General features: G+C 37.2%; 1 protein-coding gene across 2 annotated transcripts in view; it reads left to right on the forward strand.

Annotated features, from left to right (window-relative positions):
* The window catches only part of MID2 (midline 2), a gene marked incomplete at its 3' end in the record, with an annotated part of 75191 nt that extends 55587 nt beyond the window's left edge, over positions 1-19604 (forward strand). Inside the window, exons 5-10 of one of the 2 annotated variants that reach the window (XM_084258313.1) lie at positions 273-421; positions 10320-10447; positions 11782-12015; positions 17090-17251; positions 18643-18850; positions 19202-19604. In XM_084258313.1, coding sequence (XP_084114439.1) covers positions 273-421; positions 10320-10447; positions 11782-12015; positions 17090-17251; positions 18643-18850; positions 19202-19604 — 1284 coding nt within the window. The remainder of the gene's footprint in view (positions 1-272; positions 422-10319; positions 10448-11781; positions 12016-17089; positions 17252-18642; positions 18851-19201) is intronic. The other variant, XM_084258314.1, reaches the window with a different exon arrangement.
* Positions 19605-19843: the final 239 nt, after the last annotated feature.

Genomic DNA, 19843 nt, shown 5'->3' on the forward strand with positions numbered 1-19843 from the left:
ATGTTATTAATAAAAGAGGAGGTAGATAACCAACAAGAATACGTGACTAAGTGTGCTGCAGCATTAGCGATTGGACTATAGGCAACAGAAGGAAGGGTTGGCAAGACAGGCATAGAGGGTAGGGTGAGAAGGTGAATGGTTAGTACAGGACTGTGGGATATTAATAGGCCTTATTTTTAGAATCACTGCAGCAGATCTTCTTCTTGTTATTTTATCGTTTTTAATTAACCATTGGATGTTTTATCTTATTTGTCTTTTCTAATTCCTTTAAGGTTATGAAACTGAGAAAGTTGGCACAGCAAGTTGCTAATTGCCGCCAGTGTCTTGAACGTTCAACGGTCCTCATCAACCAAGCTGAACATATCCTGAAAGAAAATGACCAGGCACGGTTTCTCCAGTCTGCAAAAAATATTGCTGAGCGGTGAGTTCCTTATATTCTTTTGACATACCTGCTCTTATGAAAAGGAGTCAACATAAAGTCACATTTTTCTGGTCAGACGTGTGTACCAGTTGCCACCTGAAGATTTAACCAGCTAGGTAATTACTAAGCCTCAGTGGTAGATTGCCCTGTGGATTTCTGGCACCCTTTTTTTTGGTCTCTGTAGTCTACCAGCTCTAATGCAGGGCTATGCATGTACCCTAGCTTTGCCACAGCTCTCTACTGCCCACTCAGGGCAGGAGCTTTCTATGTTGGTGTTGGTGTAGGGACAGAGAAACATTGGCTAGATTGATACATGTGTGCACTTCCTAAGTCTACGTGCAGTTGCTGTTGCTTTCACTTAGTTATTCCTCATATATATCTTTAGGGCCGTCATTCTTAGATTTTATTTTGTTCATTACCCCTTTGAAAATTTGATTAAAGTCATGAACCCTCTTCCTAAGGAAAAACTGCATATTAGATATGTACACATGTAATTTTGCACACAATTTCAAAGGACTCACAGATCCTTAGAAGCACATCTATATACCATTCATAAATAATCAAAGGGCTACAGTGAACATTGTTCATCATAAGCCACCAAGGCATCAAGGCATTATAGGGGCTTGTTAGGCTAGATTTGACCTCCCTTTCATTTGATGAAGACTTTGGCTCTAGAGTCTCAATCTTTCTTCCTGTTGTTTCTGTCATCATTCTGCATGACATTCGCAACATTAACATGGCTAATGCCTAATACTGTAGCCATCAAGTCTCCTTGACATCCCCTCCTCCAGTGATCCTCACCTCTGCTCCACTTCATCTACCCACTTCCAAGGCCCACATGCTAAACCTCACCATCCAGAATTGCACTTAAATAAATCAAATACAGAACTGTAAATCAATGTCACCTCAATAAAAAAACACAAAAGAATTATACTTAAATCATAAATAAAACCTCCCACTTTCTCACTTCAACCCCTGAATTTATAAATATGTTTTTCTTCAAATACATCTATTCTTCAACTCCATTGGGACCTCTAAGTGCTGATTTTTACCGACAAAGATTTTTACCTACTGTCTTCACTTCAACTAATCTTTTTCAGTAGCATGAGTTCCTTTATGCCATTGTCCTTTCTATCACACCAACCTGATAAAATCCCAACCCTGAATCAGTCTAGATATTCCTGTCTTTTCCATGTCTATATTTGAGTTGCAGAACCCTGCTGGAGAAAAATCGCATAACCAAAGAGGGTGGTACTACTGCACCACAAATTTATGGCTTCTGACTTCTACCCTCACCTGGGCTCTCAGTAGTAGTGAGCTGAAATACTTCCAGGATACTTTGGTCAGGTTTCTTATTTCTTTTTTTCTTGCCTCCATAATGGCTACTTCAGACCTTCTGTACTCACCTCCAAATTCCAGCGCTGCCATCCCACTCACGCTCAGCAAATGACTTTACCTTCTTTCCAGAATGGTAGGTATGAGATGATAAATTACTCATTGTCCCAACCACCTTCCTCTGGTTATCATGGAAGAAATGTCCCTTCACTTGTGCTGTGGCCGCATGGCCTCTTTTTCCCATGGCTTCAGTTTCTCCCCTTCTGTAGTCGGCCTCCCATCCACTTTTAAACCCACTCACGTTTCTCCTATCTAAAAATAACTGCCATAACTTTCCTCTGTCTCATATCCCCTCTAGCTATAGCCCTATCCTTTTCCTTCCTTTTACAGCAACATCTTAAGATGCTTTCCATTTCCTTATCTCCAATTTACTCTTCTTAAATATTTAAAGGTTATTTGTATTAAAGTTATACTTGTACAAAGTTGAAAATTAATATTTCTAATAGCCATAATGCAAAAAATAGCAAGCTCCTTCTTACCCCCAAATTCTGCTTTCCAATAATAATAATAATAATAATAAGCATTTGTTTTGTACTGAGTATTATTCTAAGCCTTTAGAAGTATAACTCATTTAATCCTCACAAAATCTTATGAGATAGACACTATCTTTATTTTACAAATGAGTGAATGAGGCACAGGGAGGTTAAGTAACTTGCCTATAATCACCCAACTAGTAAGGGACAGAGGCAAAATTCAAACTTACGGAGTCTAGTACTATCATCTACACTTTTACAACAAAGCAAGCAATTCTGCTCTGTATGCTGATTTTTTTTTATTAACATGACCATTTCTAAATAATATCCTTATATTGCATTTTTTCAGTTTTAGACATTAGCAGTTGAATTTTGCAAATCCGGAAAATTTTCAGCCATTATTTATTTATTTTGGGTAATTTTCTTTTTTTTTTTTATTATATAGCATTGGTGTACAACACTGTCTATGATCTAGAGGTATGAGATTACACATTTCAGGTGTATATTACCATACCACATCCAGCCACTAAGATACTCATAGTCCTCCACTGTAGTCCATCATGCCCCTCCCCCCTTTTTTCTCTCCCCTCTGGTAATCTCAGTTCTGTACCCAGGTTTATAGGGTTTGTTGTTAGTTTTTCTATAACTCACACTTCGTTTCTCTATATCCCACATGTAAGTGACACCATTCAATATTTTTTTCCTTTTGACGTATTGTTTAGCAGAATCTCCTCCAGTTCCATCATGTTATTGCAAATAGTAAGAGTTTATCTTTTTATATAGCTGAGTAATGTCCATTGTGCATATACTCTACATCTTCCTAATCCACTCATCTGTCTCTGGGCACTTTGTTTCTATAATTTGGAAATTGTAAATAGTGCGCCTCTTTCCTCTCTTATGGGCACTCCAGCTACATTTATATTATACAGCTTGAGATCATCCTGCAATTCACTGATGTTTTGTTCATTTTTTTAGTCTTTTTTCCCCTCTGTTTCATTTTGTTAGATTCTAATGCTATATCTTCAAGTTCATTACCATTTCCTTCAGTAATGCCTAATCTGCTATTAACCTCTCCATTTTTCATCTCAGATATTGTCGTTTTCATCTGTAGAAGTTAAATTTGGGTCTTTGGAGATCTTCCATATAGCTTCTTAACATATTTTGCGTTTGCTCTAGCTTTCTGGACATATGGAATACAGTTAGAACTATTTAAATGTTCTTGCCTGATAATTCTAACATCTGGGTCAGTTCTGGGTGAATTTCAAGGTTGCCTTTTCTCAGTTTAGGAGGTATATTTTTTGCTTCTGCATGTCTAGTCTATTAGATTGGATTTTGAGCATATCTGGTATATTGATTGGATGCCAGATGTTGTAAAAATTATATTGTATGACATAATTTTTGTATTCTTACATATATTCGGGACACAGTTAAATTACTTGAAGATTGCTTAATCTTCATTTTCTGGTCTTGCTTGTATGACTTGTTCGGTTGAATCAGAGCAGTGTTTAGTCTAGTGGGAATTTTTCCCTACTACTCAAGCAGACCCTTTTGAGTACTTTAATCAGTGCCCCATGAAGCATGAGATTTTCCAGTCTGGCTGGTGGAACAGTCACTATTCCTGGCCCTGTGTGAGAACCAGCAGTTGTTCTCTCTAATATATATATATTTTTACAACTCCCTGTCGCTGGGAAATTTTTTGCATGTGTTGATCAGTATTCTATTGAATATTAGAGTGGAGCTTTCTAAAAGTCTCCAGAATATGCTCTGTGCAGGTTTCTCCTCTTGGGTATTCTGCCCTGTGAAGTACAGGCATCTTAGTCTCCCTGAATGTCTTAGTTTGTCCTCTTTATTAGGGACTCCATCCATCTCTGCCTGATTAACCCCTCATGCACCATTTGCTCTGTTAATTTTATTGGAACAAGTTTTCCCAAAGCTTCCTAGGAAAGAGTATGTGAGAAGTGGATTTTTGAGATTTTTTTCCCGGAAAGTTATTTAAAATTAATTTTCCCACTCGATAGGTTAGAAATAAATTTCCTTTATAATTTTCAAGGGAGAGAAGAGGGGCAAGGCATGGCTCCATTGTTTTCTAATTTCTGCTGTGTTGAGAAGTCCACTTTTATTGTGATTCCTGTTCTTTTGACTATGAACTATTTTTTTAATATGAAATTCTAAGGTCTTATATCTGGGTATATCTTGAATTTTGTTGTGTCTTATATCTGGGTATATCTTGAATCTTGTGCCCTTAGTGGGTCTTTTTAATCTGAAGACTAGTAACTTGTAGTTCTGGGAAACATTCTTGTATTATTTGCTAATAATTTATTCCCCTTTATTTTTCCTTTCTGGGACTAATTTGTCAGATGCTGGACATATTAGATTTTCCCTCTAATTTTTAATATCATTTGTTTCCTATATTCTATGACTTTGTAGATAGTATACAGTTTCTGTTATCTAAGATGTTTCCTTATTTTTTCATCCAGTTTTTCTATTGCAATTTTAATTTCAGCATTCATATTTATAAGAGCATTTTCTTGATCTTTGCTTTTTCATAGGTGCAATTTTTCTAAATTATATTTTGTTTCCTCATAGAAGGAGGCTTATTATTGCTACTAATAATACAATAAAGAAAGAAAAACATACATACTTACAGAGGTTAGGTCTTTTGATTTTATATGCAAGGCCTTCAATATTTAAAAAAAAATATATATATAATACTATCTTAGATTGTATGTACAGGGGCAATTTAAAAAATTGCACCAACATCATTAGTCATCAAGGAAAACTGAAATCATTATGAGATACCACCAACTAGTAGTTGTAAAATTAAAACCCTAATCCTGACCCTAGCTGGATGGCATAGTTGTAATAGCTAAAATTAAAAAGACTGACATCATCTAATCTGTTGGTGAGGATATTAAGCAACTGGAATTTTCACATATTACTGGTGGGAATGAAAAATCATTTTGGAAAAAGATTTGGCAGGAGTTTATTAAGTTCAACATATATCTACTTTTTTTATCCGAGGGCTCTCCTAGGGATTGTCTTAAGGATTTATTCATGAAAAATTAAAACCCATGTCCACAAAAGGCTTACTTAAAAAGGGTCATAGTCAGCCACTAATGTGTCAGCTAAGCATGTTTTCGATGTTACATTACAGTCTAGAAAGGTCATTTAATGATGTCTTAGTATTCCTAAAATAAGTCATTAAAAACTGAAGATTTCTAGTATTTGAAGATTCATGTTATTTGATACATTAATTATATAGAAGTATAGTTAAGTAATAATGCCTAATATTTTAACATGCTATATTTACAATGTTGACATAAGCCACTATGATTTATGAACTAAATTACCATTTTTTCTCCTTAAAGAAATAAAACTAGTAATTTACAGTGAAGTTATAATTGTCTAACTTACTTTACGATCCCATGACTCTATCAATGGCTTATCACATTTTAAAATCTTTTTCTGTTTTTTCCACTTTTGTTCTGCTATAATTGACATTATTATATAAGTTTAAGGTATACAGTTTGATGGTTTGATTAAGCTAAACTCCATTTCATATAGATATAATTTAAAAAGAAGGAAGAAAGGAAAACATTCTTCTTTGTGATGAGAACTTTTAGGATTTATTCTCTTAGCTTTCCTGTCTGTCACACAGCATAGTGAGGTAAGCTGTACTTACCTCCCTAGTATTTATCTTATAACCGGAAGTTTGTTCCTTTTCACCATCTTTTGCTTCTTTTTATCTTTCTGTCCTTGCTTTTCTTTTTATTATTCTATCCTTGCTTTGTGGGTACAACGCATTTTTTTATCTTACTGAGGGTATTAATTACCACTTCCCAAGTTTTCTCCTCAAATCTGCACTGTCTTGATTTTCTCCAACTTTCCTTTCTGTTCGTTTTAGTTTCTGTCTTTCCCTAAATGTCTGGTAAGCTTTTGTCTGCCTGTTTGTATTTAAACACTAAAAGGTGACTGAAGATCTTAGGGGCTGGGACAGTTTGTTAATTTGCAACTTCCTATAGGATTTAAGGCAAAATGCCAGATTTTTATTCAGGGGACCCGAAGTGTCATTTCTGTAGGTGTTTTCACTTAGGTCAGTTTCCCCTTAAAAGAATCCAGCAATCTCCTGCTTCTGGCAGTATAAAGAATATATATAAGCCTGACTGCCACCATTCTGGGAACCAGGCAGGGCAAGGGAACTGAGAGTCTGAAGACTTCTTTTAGCATAGTGCCAAAGCTCACATCTGTTGCCAGGATGGGAGAGGGGTGGCTCTGGATTGAGTGGATTGAGTGGATCTGGACTGTAGCTGTTCCTTGTGCAAATGTTCAGTTGTCTGTGGCACTACATCAGCTTGATGATTGGCTTCCTGATCTAGCTTTCTCTGGCCTGTTGTCGCTCACCACTCATCCATCCCTTTCCAGCTTCTAAGCATTCATTGACGGCCTCTTACTTGCTGACATCTCTTTTTCCATCCTCTTTGTCCTTATGGGTCTATGACTTTTTATTCTGTAACTGTCATTTCAGCAGGATTTCATCAGAACAGAGATAAAACAAATATTTGAACCGTTGTATTTAATTATCCTCACTCAACTCTTCAATCCTTTGAAATGTCTTCTCCCACTACCACACTATTGAAAATGTTCTTTTCAAGGTCACCAAATGAATATCATGTTGCTAAATATAATAAACCTTTCTTTGTTTTATCTTATTGTTTCTTTTACTTAATCTCTCACTAGCATTTCTCCCTACTGAGCATTTTTACTTGAAATTTCTCTGCTTTTAGCTACCATGAACATGGTCGGATTTCTTTCTACCTCTTACTTCTTTTGCTTTTGTGAGCAACTCTCCCTCCATCTATTATTTTAATGCTTCATAATTTTGTCTTAGGCTATTCTCTCCTCTCATTATACATTCTCCCTGTTGCAAACTTATTAGCTCCCAGTGCTTCAATTACCATATAGATGCTCATGATTCCCAACTCTCTAAATAAAACTTTTCAAAGGCTCAGCTATAGCCTATAATGTAAGTGGAATAGATGGGTATATGTGGTATGGCTTGAGAATCACCTACACAATCTGTGTTTTTCTCACTGGTCTCTTATATGGACTAACATTTTTCCTCACCATTTTTCATTGTAGTGTGTTAAGGATGAAAACGTCAGTTAAAATGGAATTTTAGCTGGGAAGTATTTCCTCTTATAAATGACATTCATTATACTGTCCTTAATAGAGGTCATAGTCTGAGATTGTTAATGTGTTTTGCTTAAATATGGAGACACACACACTCACACTCACATATACCCCAAAGTCATTTAAAACTCATTCTTAAGCATACAGCTATTGTTAGCATTTGAGCATATAAAATATATATGGTAAATATAAAATTTATATGATACATAAAATGTGTAGTACATTATCTATAATAATCCCAAATATATATGTATATATAGATGTATATCTATATTCACAAACATAAGGTCATTCTCTATATATTGTATTTGAAACTTAACTATATATCATGAACTTTCTTCTGTCATTGAATGTTATTATAAAATTGGATTTCCAATGACCTCATTATATTTCATCTTTTGATGTATAACACATTGCTTAGCTTTGTCCTCATGAACAGTTAGGTTGCATAGAGTGTGTTGAATGGCATTGTGGTTGTGTCTTTGCATACTTCTCAAGTTATTGCCTTAGTAAAAATTTCATGAAATAGGGCTGTGGTGTCAAAGAATACTTCATTTTAAGCTATTTTGATATTTAATGCTAAGTTGGCTTCCAAAATTTGTCAATTTCAGCCCTTATAAAATATGTAAGCACTATACAATTTATGCATAAAAGCTCTTACATATTGTCTATTTTATAACCTAAATGCTGTCTCATTTTAAATTTATTTGACTTCTCATGTAGTTGAACTTTTTAAATATATTTGAAAATTTGATTTTAGAATTAATATTCTGTTTTATTTGTCTACATTCCTGTCACAACTATCCTTTCTGATCATCCCTAGACACCTAAAATCAGATCTCCCTCCAGTTTTGGTGCCTTCCAGTTCATCTACTACAACTGGAGTACTCTTCTAGAAATTAAATTTGAGCATATGACTCCTCTGCTTAAAACACTTCATTGACTCCCATTGCTTTTAGAATAAAGTTTGTAACATGGCCTACAAGGCCCTGAGTGAATTTGTCTAACTCTCCAGTCTTCACACAGTTCTTGTTTAGCTAATTCCTGCTCACTGTCTAGGCGATTGCTTACAATGAACTTCCTCCAGGGAGCTCTCCCTTAGCACTCAAGTCCCTACCAGGTGATACTTATGTGTGATCCACTCTCTTTGTAGGCATACTTCTTTTGCCTAGTTTATGTCTCTCTTCTCCACAATTTGTAAGGGCAAGGACTACAACTACCATGTTTTCCCTGTATGTCTCCTGTGCCTAACACAGTGATTGGCACATTAGTTGTGCTTACCAAGTATTGGGTGGACGGGTGGGTGGATGAGTGGGAGGAAAGGAAGAAACATTGAGGAGTCCAGGAAGAAATTCCACATGCCAATTTTCTGCCCTAACTCTTAGATCTTGTTGTCTTCTTACTTACGAAATCTTAGAAGTTTGGCCACTTGGTGAGAGACCTTAATATCATACTAAGTTAGTCTTACATTTCTTGATCCTAGCCTGCAGTTTATTACTGAAACATCTGTAATTTCAGAAAGAGCCAAGAACTATTATTGTTAGATGTGTAGCAGGGCTCACGTGCCTAAACATAAATGTTTAACACCCCATGCCCTTAAACTAATTCGCCATAAAAATTTTCTATCTCGTCTTCCTATATTCGATCCTCCTTTCTCCCCTCGAACTGTATTTTATTGCCATATTAATGTTTCTTTCCATCCTGCTATTTGCATGCCCAAGGATTTTCATTAACTGATTCAGAAGGTCTGACACAGGACCTAAGTGTGTGCGTTTCAGTCAGAGAGCTTTGAGATCATTCCGATGTGTAACCATGGTTGAGAATTGGCAAAGTGTACAAAATATGCTTTAATTGTTTTTATTAAAGGTACAGTGTTTAGAACCTGATGAACACAGGTTCAGCTATATTTCTGATCCTTGCTCATTGTGTGACCTTGGGCATGTTACTAACCTTTCTTTTTGTCAAGTTTTTCATTTATTAAATGGAAAGAACAGCTGTGGGCACTTTGGTGGTGGGAAAACTATGATGATTGTACCTGAGGGGACATATCCTATATTGTGAATAAATAAACAAGAATGTTTAAAAACAAGAAACAAATAAAATGGAAAGACCATCTACTACATAGGCTTATGGTAAGGAGTAAATTAGATAATACATGTAACGTATATGTATACTACCTTGTATATACTAAGTGCTCAATTTCCAGTTGTGTTGTTGAGTTACCCATTCATCATTTAATTTTATCACCATGTGTACAACACTGTCTTAAGGACCATGGAAGATAAGAGGTACAAAATATGAACCTGCTCTCATTGAGATATTTAGAATGATCTGGAATAGCACTATCTGCAACTAGGAAATAAAATTAAAAATGTGTTATAAGTGATCAAATAAAGTACAAAATTTAGGGGAAGGTTTTAACCCAGCCTCAGTATGGCTTGTTGTTTGGCATAAGAAAAATAGAGGGGGGAGAAAAAGAATCTCTCAAATTGCTCTTACAAAGCCTAAGCCTTCAGAGGTCTACTGTTGATACTGCCTGCCAGATGGAAAATGATGCAGAGGGGAAAAAATTCTGTATTTACTTCTCAAAATTAAGACAGGATGGGGGAGTATGTTTGAGGGGTGAACATATGTGAATAAATATGGCATAACTCTTAATTGGTTCCTGGTGATGAAAATATGAATGGTTTCTACTGAAAAAGCGCAGATACGATATTTTTCAGTTAATATATCAAGCTCTACAAGTTGTTTATTTCCACCTTGTTAAGCTAGAAATCGAACACTGGATAAAGGTTGTCAACTTATTTTGAAGTATATTGATGTACTTTTCTCTTTTCCAGGGTGGCTATGGCAACTGCATCTTCTCAAGTTTTGATTCCAGACATCAATTTTAATGATGCCTTTGAAAACTTTGCTTTAGATTTTTCCAGAGAAAAGAAACTTCTGGAGGGGCTAGATTATTTAACAGGTGTGAAACTACTTGCTTTCCTTAACACTTTAATCCTTATCTTTTTTTTTTAAAGATATATTTTATTTATTTATGCATACAAGAGCTGGGGTCTAGGACAGAGATGCGGGGTGGGGGTGAGAGGATTCACCAGAGACAGAGTGGGGAATAGGACAGGCGGATTGCTGAAATACACTGCTGTGGGGAGCAGCAGGCAAGACAGGAGAGGCCTACTGTACTATGTAGGTTAGTTCCTTGGCCGGGGATCGAACTCATGCTGCAGTTGCTGCCGATCGCTTCACAGTGCTGAGACTTAACCCCTTCTGCTACCAGGGAGGCCCCTAATCTTTTAGTGTGCTTCTCTGTTAATCTGGAAGAGAAAATATGTATAATGAAAATGCTCTTATAACCTTTAAAACGACATCTATTTTTTAGATAGAAAATATATTAGCTCATGGAATGGAAAAGAAAGATGATTTGTCAAATATTTCTGGGTGCAGGATGGGTACACTATCTGCACTAAAATGTAAAAAACAAGTTATTGATGGATTTCCCCTTATGAATCTATCATCAATATGTTTTTACTTTTTGTGCGGCTAGAACACATGTGGCAATTAGGGAATATCAGAGAATATCCCACATGAGTAATTACCATTCACATGTTTTTAAGAAAACTTAAGAATTAGCAGATTAGGAAGAAAAATGTAAAAAATATTTGGCTTGTGTACAATTTTAGAAAATGAGGGATGCTACCAACCTGTTAAAAATGCTGTGAATTATCATTTTATGAGAAAAAATATACATATACAACCATGTTATATTTGTAACTACTTTTGTTAATATATTAAAATGGCTGCCATTTGTTGAACATCTACTTTCTACCAAACTATATTAATTTTTTAACATGAATCCTCACAATAAATCTATGGGATAATGATCATCCTATTTATAGAGGAGGAAACTCATTTGCATTTGACTATACTGCTAAAAATGTATAAAAAGCTTATTTTGAAATAAAAATAGGTTGAGGATCATTTAATAAGAAAACCATGTGACCACTGCTCTAGTAGCTATGTGTATGTTTATGTAGGCAGAGTAAACAATGGGGCAATCATCTCAATAACTTACGCATACATCTTTGCCTAAAATATATTCATCGTTGAAACAATTGTGGCTTGAGGGAACTTGAGGTCTCAGCACTTTGCTTCATGTTGTGTGGTATATACAAGCTAAAGCTTCTTATCAAGAAAAGCTCCTTTCTACAAGATGTTGGGTTGGGCAGCAAGAGCAACGATTGTAAAATTCCGGAACAGAAAGTGTGCTTTCCTTACTTTTTTCTCTACCTTTCCTTACAGCCCCAAACCCACCATCTATCCGAGAGGAACTCTGTACTGCCTCCCATGACACCATTACAGTCCACTGGATCTCGGATGATGAGTTCAGCATCAGCTCCTATGAGCTTCAGTACACCATATTCACTGGCCAGGCTAACTTCATCAGTAAGTCATGGTGTAGTTGGGGCCTGTGGCCAGAGATAAGGAAATGTAAGGAAGCAGTAAGCTGCTCAAGATTGGCCGGGGCTCCACGAGGCAAGTGTTTGTAAGACATGTTAGGTGTTTCATAGACAGTGTAAGCTCCCTCAGGGCATTGCAAAATCCTTACTGATGGGCTGACAATCAAGCTGTGTATTTCCTTGCTGGGCAGTCACTGGGGCCACTCCCATTTCTGTATGTAAATCTTATATTTTCTTCAATCCATGTCACTCCCCTCTCCCAAGGCAGAACACAGCTCAGAATTCATTCCTGGGTAGCTAAGCCACCATCATTGCTGATTCTATGTGTGTGAACATCTCTCTGCTTGACCTTCCACCTCATTATCATGGCAAAACACATTACGTTCAGGCTACTACTTCCTTTACTCCACCTATTTGTATCAGTGAATATAGTGACAAGTCTCCTGCTTCTGTCACTCTTCCCTGTATCCCATCTCTGCTTCCTTCAAAAATTGTGCAGAATATAAAAATGTGTCAGGGGCCACAAAACGAAACATGTTCAAAAAGGAGTCATTTAGCTCACGTGTTGTAGTTTTACCTTCCGATAAATTGGAGCAACACAAGGCACAGTAGGAACTCTTCGATTGCGGGACAAGAGGGGCCGAGCTGCAAATTCTCCTCAATGAGCTGGGTAAAAATGGAAGTGAATCAGAATTAAAGCTGGATTCAAGACTTGAACTCATTCCCACCCTAAGGTTGCATCTGCATAGCTGCGGATCAACATATTCTTTTACCTTTGTGTTTGTGCTTCTGTGTCTGATGTCACAGGCCTGCATGAGAGGACTTTTTCCAACAAAACCCTCCTGATAGACTTCCTTTTCCTGTTCTGTGACAATTCTGAGCCACATGGTTGGGTGGGGAGGGGAGAGGACATTTGGGGTCAAACTCTAAAAAAAACACTTGCCTCGTGCAGCTCCAACCTAAGCCACTTGGCCCGGGTAGCTGTGTTCCTAGGTGTTTCTTCATGTTGTGAAGTCACAATTCTAAGGTTTCCCCAACATATTTGTCTGCACTTATCTCTCCTGCTCTGGAAGGTCTTAGAGCCAGAATCTGTGCTTTTCTTTCCTGATATGGGGAGAGCAGTGGTCTCCTGAATGTTGAGAATAAGTGCAAGAAGTGACAAAGATTTATAGGTGGTCACCTCTATTTCCAAGGATGTGTAGTCCTCTGTAAGGAAGAACTAAAAGGAAAATTCTTCATGGTGATAAGATAGCATCTTCGAATTGGAAGTAACCTTAGAAGTTACCTAATCTAACCTATCCTTCTACCAGACACCTCATAGGTAGATGATTATCCTTTCTCTCATTGAATATTTCCAGTGATGGGGTGCTCACTTCTAACAAAAGAGCCCATTAAACTGTTGTGCAGCTATAAATAATAATCAGTCCTTCTGTATAAAAGCCCTAATTCTTATTTCTAATAAATAATGACCAAAATAATTTGCAAAAATAATTGAATGACTATAATAATTATAATAATTTTCTTTGCCACTTACAAACATTCCCACATACATGACCTCATTTATTCCCCTTGAGTTCTTACTTAGCCTTATGAAATAGGTGATGATATTTCCATTTTATATATGAAGAAACTGAGGCTCAAGTTAGTTGAGTTGCCCAAGGTCACAGAGCTACAAACTGAGGAAGTAAAGTTTGAATCCAAGCCTGTCAAATGTCATACTTCAAGCTTAATGCTCCTTGAATTAAACCACAACTACCAGTTAGCGCTAGTCCAGGCCTTTTGTGCTTCACTAAGAAACTTAGTCCAATTTTTTACATGTCAGTCATTCAGATAATTTTAGGTGAAAATGATTTCAGAATTACAGAAAAGCTGCAAGACTAGCACAGGGAACACCCATACTCTTTGCCAAATTCATCCATTGTTAATATTTGCTCCATTTCTTTTGTCATTTGCTAACTCTATCTCTATTTTTTTGACCCATTTGACAGCAAATCATATCCATCATGACCTTCCACCCCTAAATTCTTCAGTGTATGTTTCCTAAGAATAAAGAAATTATCCTAAAACACCACACAACAGTTACCAAATATAAGAAACTTATGCTGCTACAATACTTTAATCTATCATTCATATTTCAGTTTTGACACTGGACCCAATAACATACTTTATAACATGTAAAGGACCCAGTGTTGTGCTTTTTAAAGTCTAGGATCAGGTATTGTCCTTAACTGACATATCTCTGGCCTTTGTTAACCAAAAACTTTCAATGCCATTGACATTTTTAAAAGTGCTTTTTCATTTCAATTATATTATTCCTTACTTTGAGTTTGTCTGATGTTTCCTCATGATTCTATTCAGATTATGCATTCATGACTGGAATGGTAAATAAGAGATGTTGTGTCCTCCTTAGGGTATCATATCTGGAGACACACAGTACCCTCTTGCTCTTCGTTGGTGATGCTGATTTTGATTTTGGTGAAAGATGCTGCCTGATTTCTTTATTGTGTGGTTACTATTTATTTTTTTGCAACTGAGTTAGAAATCTATGCAAAGTAATCTATTGAGTGCAACTTTAAGTCCATGAATGCACCCTCATCAAGTGCATCCCACTCCCACTCATGTTTCAGTATTAATTGATAATTCTTGTTGGATCCAATGTTTACTGTGATGATTGAAAAATGGTTTTCCAATGGAGTATGCCCTCCCACATTTTCAAGTTGGCACACCAGCATTCCACTGTAAACAAGAGCCCCAACCTCCATTTATATGTGTATTTATTTATCTATGTATTATCTATTTATAGTCATAAATTCTTTTTTTTTTCAAAAGTTTATACTTTACTGTCCTTACTTATCTTAGTGCTTAAATTGGCCAGATTTAGCCAGTGGGAGCCTTTCAAGCTGACTCTTGGTTCTTTATATTCTCCCATCATTTTCTTATGCATGTCTGTCCATCCTTAATTTTGAGAGTAAGAAAAGGGTCTAGGATCATGTTATCTTACCATGCCCTAGCCTTGAAATCAGCCATTTTTCCAAGTAGCCCTAGTTCTTTTTAGTGAGAGCATGGTATTAGAGACCAAGGCCTGGATACCACACATAGACACATGTACCCATAGACACGCACATATACATTCATACATACTTAATATGTGCACATATATGTGTGTGCATACACTATCTATGGTATGTTAGAAATCATGGGTTCATACCAATATCCCCAATCTCAATATATTCCCCACGGATTCTTTCTTGCCTTCTTTCATTCTATATTTGAATGTTCCTACTTCCACAGTGAGAACCCTGATAACAGCATCAATGTATGTACTCATTTGCTCAATCCCATCATATATCTAAAATCATTACAGAATCGTTTTGCCCATACCACTACAAAAACAAACAATAGTTCAGGATTTGTTTGCCATTCTACCCCTGCCCTCATGCCTTTGGTGTGGTTGGTTTTTCATTTGAAATGTAGTTGAGTTCATTTGTTTTGGTTTGTCTTCAATTTTTGTTCCCACTCTTCTCATTCATATTGATTTCATTTTAATGTTCTGAATTTCCAAAATAGAACACTATAGAAAAAGGGTGTACTCAGAGAATTGTCATTCTCTCTCATGTCCTTTTAATCCCTTTCCCCCACCCTCACCCCTTATAGATACCAAACTTCATTAATTTCTGATTTTCCCTTCCTGTAGCTATTGTTTTGGAAATCCAAGTAAATATATGTACCATTTGTTATTTGCCTTTATTTCTGGCAAAAATAGTACCATACTATAAATGTCTTTTGCAATTTACTCTGGAAATCATGCCATGTCAGTTAATGGAGACCTTTCCCATTCGTTTTTTTCAACTGCATAGTATTTCATTGTGAAATTTGCCTTTCAGTTTGTTTGTTTTGTATTGTTGGAAGTATATCTGGAAGATCATGTAATTTCCTCTTTGGATTAAAATTTCACTTCCCACCCAAATTAATTATAAAGCCTTCCTAATCTGATCTCTTTGAACTTTTTAACATAAAAATTACTATTTTTAATTTTTGACCTCATTAAGTTTTGTACCACAGCTGCATAACTTGCTAAATTGACCAATTACATTTCTTTCCTCCCTCTGTACAAAGTGTTTAAAAAGTGGTAAACTGACCAGGAAGCAAATAACAGAAGAGAGAAGTCTAGATAATCTATAGACAAGAATGTTGAACCTGTTTTTACTAAAAGTTAGCCAAGTACATGTTTTTAATTATATACATTTTTCCCTAAGTAAATACTTATGGTCTAAAGAGTTTCAAAAGCAGAAGCCTACATTTCTAGTCCCTTTCCCTACTTGGGAGGCAAGAAGGTTCCAGATAACAATGTGTTGTTGGATCATCCAATCTTGAATGAGTACTGGAATCAGAGTCAGAAAGGGGTGAAACTGTAGTGTTAAGTGAGGAGATGCTTTTTCACTTTGATTATAATGTCATCTCCTTGACTTCCCCATGATACCTTGGAGCCCTAGTTTTGAAAGTGAAGGTGAGGAGAAGGTAGGAGAGTTTAGTCAGAAGCCTTGAAAGCTTTTCTATGTTGTAGAGACAGGAATATTGTTGCTCATCCCATGACTAGTGATGCAGTGGAGAGTACACTGGAGTAGGATTAGAGACCAGGGTTCTTAGCACCATCACCAGCTATTTGTGACCTTGGGCAAGTCGCTTTTCTTCTCTGGATCTTTGTTTTCCATTTGTGAAATGAGGGAACTATGTTGTCTAGGGGTCCTCTGGACCCTGAGATTCCATGTTCCTGTGCTTTGTGCAGAACTTCTCCATCCATCCCAGGCCAGGCTCTCAGCTCTCAGAGGATTGGACTATTGGGTTAAAGATCTAGGGATCCCATAAAAGTAATGATTCTGTGATTTTTGTATGGTGACCATTCTTGTATTATTTGGAAGAAAATTGAAGTATCCTAACCTTTGCTAGTGGTAACATTCAATTGCCAGAAGCAAGGAGCCTGGCGTAAGCCTAGCTCTGTGGGAGAAATGAAACTATGTCTTCCAGGATTAAGAAACAAAATGAAATTTACATTTTTTGGGGGAGGGCAGCTCTTGATGAATTTTGACTGTGCTTCTCATCCCGTCTCCATTACCTGCTGGTTAATGTTCTTGTCTTTCCACACGTCACAGGCCTGTATAATTCAGTGGATAGCTGGATGATTGTGCCCAACATTAAACAGAACCATTACACAGTTCATGGACTGCAGAGTGGGACGCGCTACATCTTCATTGTTAAAGCCATAAACCAAGCAGGCAGCCGGAACAGTGAACCTACCCGACTAAAAACTAACAGTACGTTGTGATGATTCAAAAAGAAGCAATCAGTTTCTCCTCCATGTCAGGGAGTTCACCTAGCACCCACTGCAGGGCAGGAGAGTAGAGGCCCTGGCTAGAAAAGCTTTGCTGGTGTAGTTCACATTTTGGGTAAGGGGTATGTTTCTGCCCCTGGGACATATGTGGACACAGAGATATACATAAAACATATTGTTGGTGAGTTGGGAGGGTATTAATGAAGAGTTTTTCTCTGCACCCCACCTCCATGCTTAGGGCGATAATCTGGTAAAATCCTACTACAGAGAAGCGACACCTATTAGAAATGCTTCTGACTACAAGTGACAGAAAACCAACTAACTCAGCTTTAGAGATAGTATTTGTTAGCAGCTTAAACAAATAGCATTTTCTTTCTCAAGTGCAAAGAAGTTTGAAGGGTAAGGAGCTCAGGTCTGGTGCTGCAGCTTTGTGTTGTAATGACCCAGGCTCTTCCCCTTGTGTATTGGCTGATTGCCACATGGCCACAGCAGCCTCTCGATGTTATAGTTCCTTTCGAGAAAGGAAGAAGGGGAACAGTTTTGGTACACATGATAGCTATTCCTTTTAATGAGGAAAACTGGCACTTTCCCACAGGCTTCCTCTGCCCCGTCTGACTTCTCCCATCTGCCCCCACCTCATTAGCTATACCCAGCAATCGGGAGCCTGGGAGCTTGACTCTTTAGCTTTTCTGGCCTCAAGTGAAAGGGAGTAAAAGATGAAAAAGTTGGGGATGGGTGCCAACAGTGTTTGCCACAGATGCATTTTGTGTAATACAGTAGTTCTTGCCATACCTAGCTGTTGGCCTCTAGTAACTGCTTTTGCCATGCGGCTTTAAAGAATTCTCTGTTACGAATGATCCTCCACAACAAATGTTTTCTCTGATCATTCATGATGCAGCAGTGACTCCAATGATGTTTCCTAGTTATATATTATTTATATACTCCATTGTAAGAGGGTAAAAAATTGTCCTATTGCTGAGTTCTTCTCAGTTTGTTTTTGTTCTGTTACCGAACAGCAATTGCTTCATCAATTCCCCTCACTTTGTCATACCTCAAGCTCTCCTTACCCTAAAATCTGCTCAAATCCCAATCCACCCACTCAAATCAAAGTATAAAAGTATATATTTGGAGAATCTGAGGTCTTGAGAACCCCTTTTTAATTTGACAATATATGAAGGGGGCAGCTCAATCTTATTTGATCAAAAATAGTGGCATTTGGCCTGCTTCCTTAATATAATCCATGCAGCAGCCAACTCGTACTGACCCAGGAATGATCATCATATCAAGGCTCCTCCTGCTAACGATGGTGCTGGAGAACAAAGATAGAAGTCGTAACTAATCCCTCATGTGTTTTCTTTTTTCTGCTTTTTTCAGGCCAACCCTTTAAACTGGATCCCAAAATGACTCACAAGAAGTTGAAGATCTCTAATGATGGATTGCAGATGGAGAAGGATGAGAGCTCTCTGAAAAAGAGTCATACCCCAGAGAGGTTTAGTGGCACAGGGTGTTATGGGGCAGCAGGAAATATATTCATTGACAGTGGCTGCCACTACTGGGAAGTGGTCATGGGTTCCTCGACATGGTGAGTAGATGCCACTTTTTCTTTTCTCTTCTCTCCCCTTTGTAAGGTTCCTGGGACATTCAATTCTGTAGCACAAATATAATACCAATAAGTCAAGGATAAAAGGCATGTTGAAAACCAGTCCTAGAAAAAACTGTCAGCTTTTTAAAACAAAATCATGGGAAACCTTTTGGACTAGAAGTTTGAAATCATTATATCCTCCTAATTGCTATCTTGTTAAAACTCTAATGATATTGGTATTTTGGATCTAAATGAAAAATAAGAACTATATTTTCTATGATATATTCTATCTGCTGGATAGCATAACTCATTAATAAGGCTTATTTCTCTCTCCTTTCTGCTGTGTGACAGGTATGCAGTTGGTATTGCCTACAAATCAGCTCCCAAGAATGAGTGGATTGGCAAGAATGCCTCCTCTTGGGTCTTCTCTCGATGCAACAGTAACTTCGTCGTAAGACATAACAACAAGGAAATGCTGGTGGATGTGCCCCCGCAGTTGAAACGCCTGGGTGTCCTTCTGGATTATGACAACAACATGCTGTCTTTCTATGACCCAGCTAACTCTCTCCATCTTCATACTTTTGATGTGACCTTCATTCTTCCAGTTTGTCCAACATTCACAATCTGGAACAAATCCCTAATGATCCTGTCTGGCTTGCCCGCCCCAGATTTTATTGATTACCCTGAGCGGCAGGAATGCAACTGCAGGCCTCAAGAATCCCCTTATGTTTCTGGGATGAAAGCTTGCCATTAAGTTTCAAGAGAGCATAGAATTCACTGGCTCTCCAGTTCAGCAGTTCTTCCCTCCTAAACTTCAGTTAGTGTTCAATATATGAGATACAAAATAAAGTTTATTTGAAGCATCCAAAATAACTAGATATTACAGATTTAATTTTTGTGCATTAAAGCTTGTATTTAAATTAATGCATCGAGTTTCTCAGAACAGATTCTCTGAGTAGTCTGGTTTCAGGCCATTGAAGAAAAAGTTTAGAG

The sequence above is a fragment of the Talpa europaea genome, assembly GCF_964194135.1.
Source record: "Talpa europaea genome assembly, chromosome: X".
NCBI classification, from domain to species: Eukaryota; Metazoa; Chordata; class Mammalia; order Eulipotyphla; family Talpidae; genus Talpa; species Talpa europaea.